This window comes from Neomonachus schauinslandi, chromosome 7 (assembly GCF_002201575.2).
Source record: "Neomonachus schauinslandi chromosome 7, ASM220157v2, whole genome shotgun sequence".
Taxonomy (NCBI): domain Eukaryota; kingdom Metazoa; phylum Chordata; class Mammalia; order Carnivora; family Phocidae; genus Neomonachus; species Neomonachus schauinslandi.
The window spans coordinates 111,441,034-111,443,880 of record NC_058409.1 but is presented as its reverse complement, the minus strand read 5'-3'; the positions used below and the strand labels follow the sequence as shown (position 1 = coordinate 111,443,880).

The window sequence follows — 2,847 nt, the reverse complement described above, 5'->3', positions numbered from 1 at the left end:
CTGAGCCGAAGGCAGACGCTTAACGACTGAGCCACCCAGGCACCCCCAGAGATTTTTTTTTAAATGCTGTTTCTGATTCTAATTCTCTTTTTCTCTTGAGGCAAGCAAAGCAGACACACTTGCCAAGGATAACTGAGAATGTAAGGACGATCCTTGCCTGGGCAGCTTGAGCAGGCTGTGTGCTAAATGCAACTTCGAACCAGGCCCTATAAATAGCTGTTCATTGTCAGCGTGTGTGAAAAGACAAGAGTGGGTGTGTGGTAGTATGATTCAGGCCTAATTAAGTAGTTGCGTCTGCGCAGGGTTACAAGGAGTAGCTGTTCCAACTGATAATCTAGTCAGTAGGCAACTGAGAGGGTTCGCCTCTGACCACACAGACTGAAGGGAAGCCGTTCGATACTGGTTCTGCCTCCACCATGGCAAAAATCATCTTGAGGCACCTCATTGAGACTCCAGTGCGCTACGAGGAGGAGTTTGAAGCTCGAGGCTTGGAAGACTGCAGGCTGGATCATGCTTTATACGCACTGCCGGGGCCAACCATTGTGGACCGGAGAAAAGCCAGGGCGGCCCAGGTTCCTCCGGTGGACTCAGAGGCGGAGATGCTGACCCAAGCAGGCAAATCCCACTTCCAGATCCTGCTGGATGTGGTCCAGTTCCTCCCTGAAGATATCATCATTCAGACCTTCGAAGGCTGGCTGCTGATCAAGGCTCAGCATGGAACCAGAATGGATGAGCATGGTTTTATCTCAAGAAGCTTCACCCGACAGTATAAACTGCCAGATGGCATCGAAACCAAAGATTTGTCTGCCATCCTCTGTCACGATGGAATTCTGGTGGTGGAAGTAAAGGATCCGGTTGGGACTCAGTGAAATCTTTATTCATACGGCAAGGAAGATTATAGCTCAGCCAATGGTACCACGGGAATGTTTGTATTAACCACCTTTGAAATGATTTTTACGAAGATTAAAAATAGAGACACAGTTCTGGGTATGTTGAGGTTGTGTTTGTTATTCTTACTCAGAGAGGAAAATCGTTAAATGTTCGTATAACTCAAAGGGATGCTATTCTTATACCTGAAACATTGACAGTTTAGGAGATGACTTGGATACTAGTGAAGACTCAGAATTATTTCTTCATTACTCAAAAAATGCCCCAGAAACTGCATTTGTAATAATTGATGGCAAAAGAGCCATATGAATTTCTTATCCATTTTATGAAAACTTCTTACAGTGCTAAAAAAAGTTGTGATTCCCTTCACTTGACAAGCTTTTCAACGAATTTTAATTAAAGTGGAATTTGTAAATATAGAGTCTGAAAGTTAAAATACAGCACTTAGAAATTTGGCCTGAAATATATTTATGATTCATTACAGCTGTTACTGCCTTAAACATAATACTGGAATTTTCAGATGTAAATTCTATTTTTAAAAAGTTCTAAATCTGTACCTCATTTTTTAAAAGTCTGAGTCCTGTTTGAATGTATTTTTAACAACAGCATATGTTCTGTGGATATTTATGCAATATTACAAAGATATGTGTTGACTCATATTCATATAAGTTTGTTTTAAGTTTAGGAAACCACTTAAAAAAGTGTAATTACTGAATTCAAAGAGCTGTACTCTACGTTCTTTGATGCTACTTAAAATTTTAGATTTCAGAAGATGGCAAAATGCACCGCATCTGCTCCCTGCATAATCCTTAGCTTTAAATAGCCTGGCAGGTAGTAGAGGTTCCTGGGCTGGAGCTTGCACAGGGGCCGAGAAGGGCTGAGACATTGGTGGAGGTTAAGGATTTGCTTTAGGAATATTGCCATCTACAGCTGGTCTGTGACATTCCAAAGATTTACCATCTCATTCTGTACATGCTAAATATTTCTCGGGAGGAAGTAGCCACTTTTACCCCACACAGCACATGTGTTGCCGGCGAGTCTGTGCACAGTACTGGGAATAGAAGGGGCTGAGTGTGCAAAGAGCCAGGGTGGACGCAGGCCACTGACCACACCCCTGTGCTCCTCCACAGTGCTTTGTCATTTGAGTGAACATGCAAGAGACACGAAGCAAGAGAAAAAGAAATCAAACAGTTCTAAAGAAGTTTTGAAAGCAAATGTGATTGGAGAGATTTGTTTACAATGTAATTAAATTGAAAGGATTTTGAAACTATGTGTTAATGCTTATTCACTGAGGTTTGTGCAACTTAAGAAATTTTGTTTGACAAAGTGAATATCACAGACCAGCTTTGCTACATTACAAAGATGATCATAATTAATGGGATTCCATCTAATATGATTAGAGCTGGGATACCATTTGTCCCACATTAGATAATTCTTTCTTAATGATTGGCAGGATGGTGTGAAAACAAAGTAGTGCTTTGAGAAGCCAATCAATAAACAACAAAAAAAAGTCCCTCTCATTTGGCCTTAACCCTACTCTAGATGAGATCCTACTTCTGGAAAAATTCGGGAAGTAAAATTCTTTTTTTTTCTTTTTTTAAGATTTTATTTATTTATTTGAGAGAGAGAGAGAAAGAGAACGCACACGTGTAGGAGCCGGGGAGTGGGGGGTGGTCGGGGTGGGGAGACAAGCAGACTCCCTGCTGAGCAGGGAGCCTGACATGGGGCTGATCCCAAGACCCTGAGATCATGACCCCAGCCTCATGACCAGAGCAAAAGGCAGATGCTCAACCGACTGAGCCACCTAGGTGCCCCAGGAAGTAAAATTCTTACCGTGAGGAGCCACCGATAGAAACTTTTCCTTTAAAAATGAACACTAAAATAACCACATCATCTAATTAGCATTTTTTCCCTAAGATATATTTTAAAGTATTACACAACCATTTTTTGATTTGGAAA

At 41.4% G+C, this 2,847-nt stretch overlaps 1 protein-coding gene across 1 annotated transcript; it reads left to right on the top strand.

Moving 5' to 3' along the window:
• The first annotated feature begins 349 nt into the window (after positions 1-349).
• On the top strand, positions 350-1,425 carry HSPB3 (heat shock protein family B (small) member 3). The gene has a single exon (XM_021696857.1). The coding sequence runs from the start codon at positions 417-419 to the stop codon at positions 867-869; it is 453 nt and encodes a 150-aa protein (XP_021552532.1). The 5' UTR covers positions 350-416; the 3' UTR covers positions 870-1,425.
• The last annotated feature ends 1,422 nt before the right edge of the window (positions 1,426-2,847 follow it).

Bases quoted from the DNA above. Each gene is read 5' to 3' on its own strand.
- HSPB3 (XM_021696857.1), top strand. From the start codon at position 417: ATGGCAAAAATCATCTTGAGGCACCTCATTGAGACTCCAGTGCGCTAC.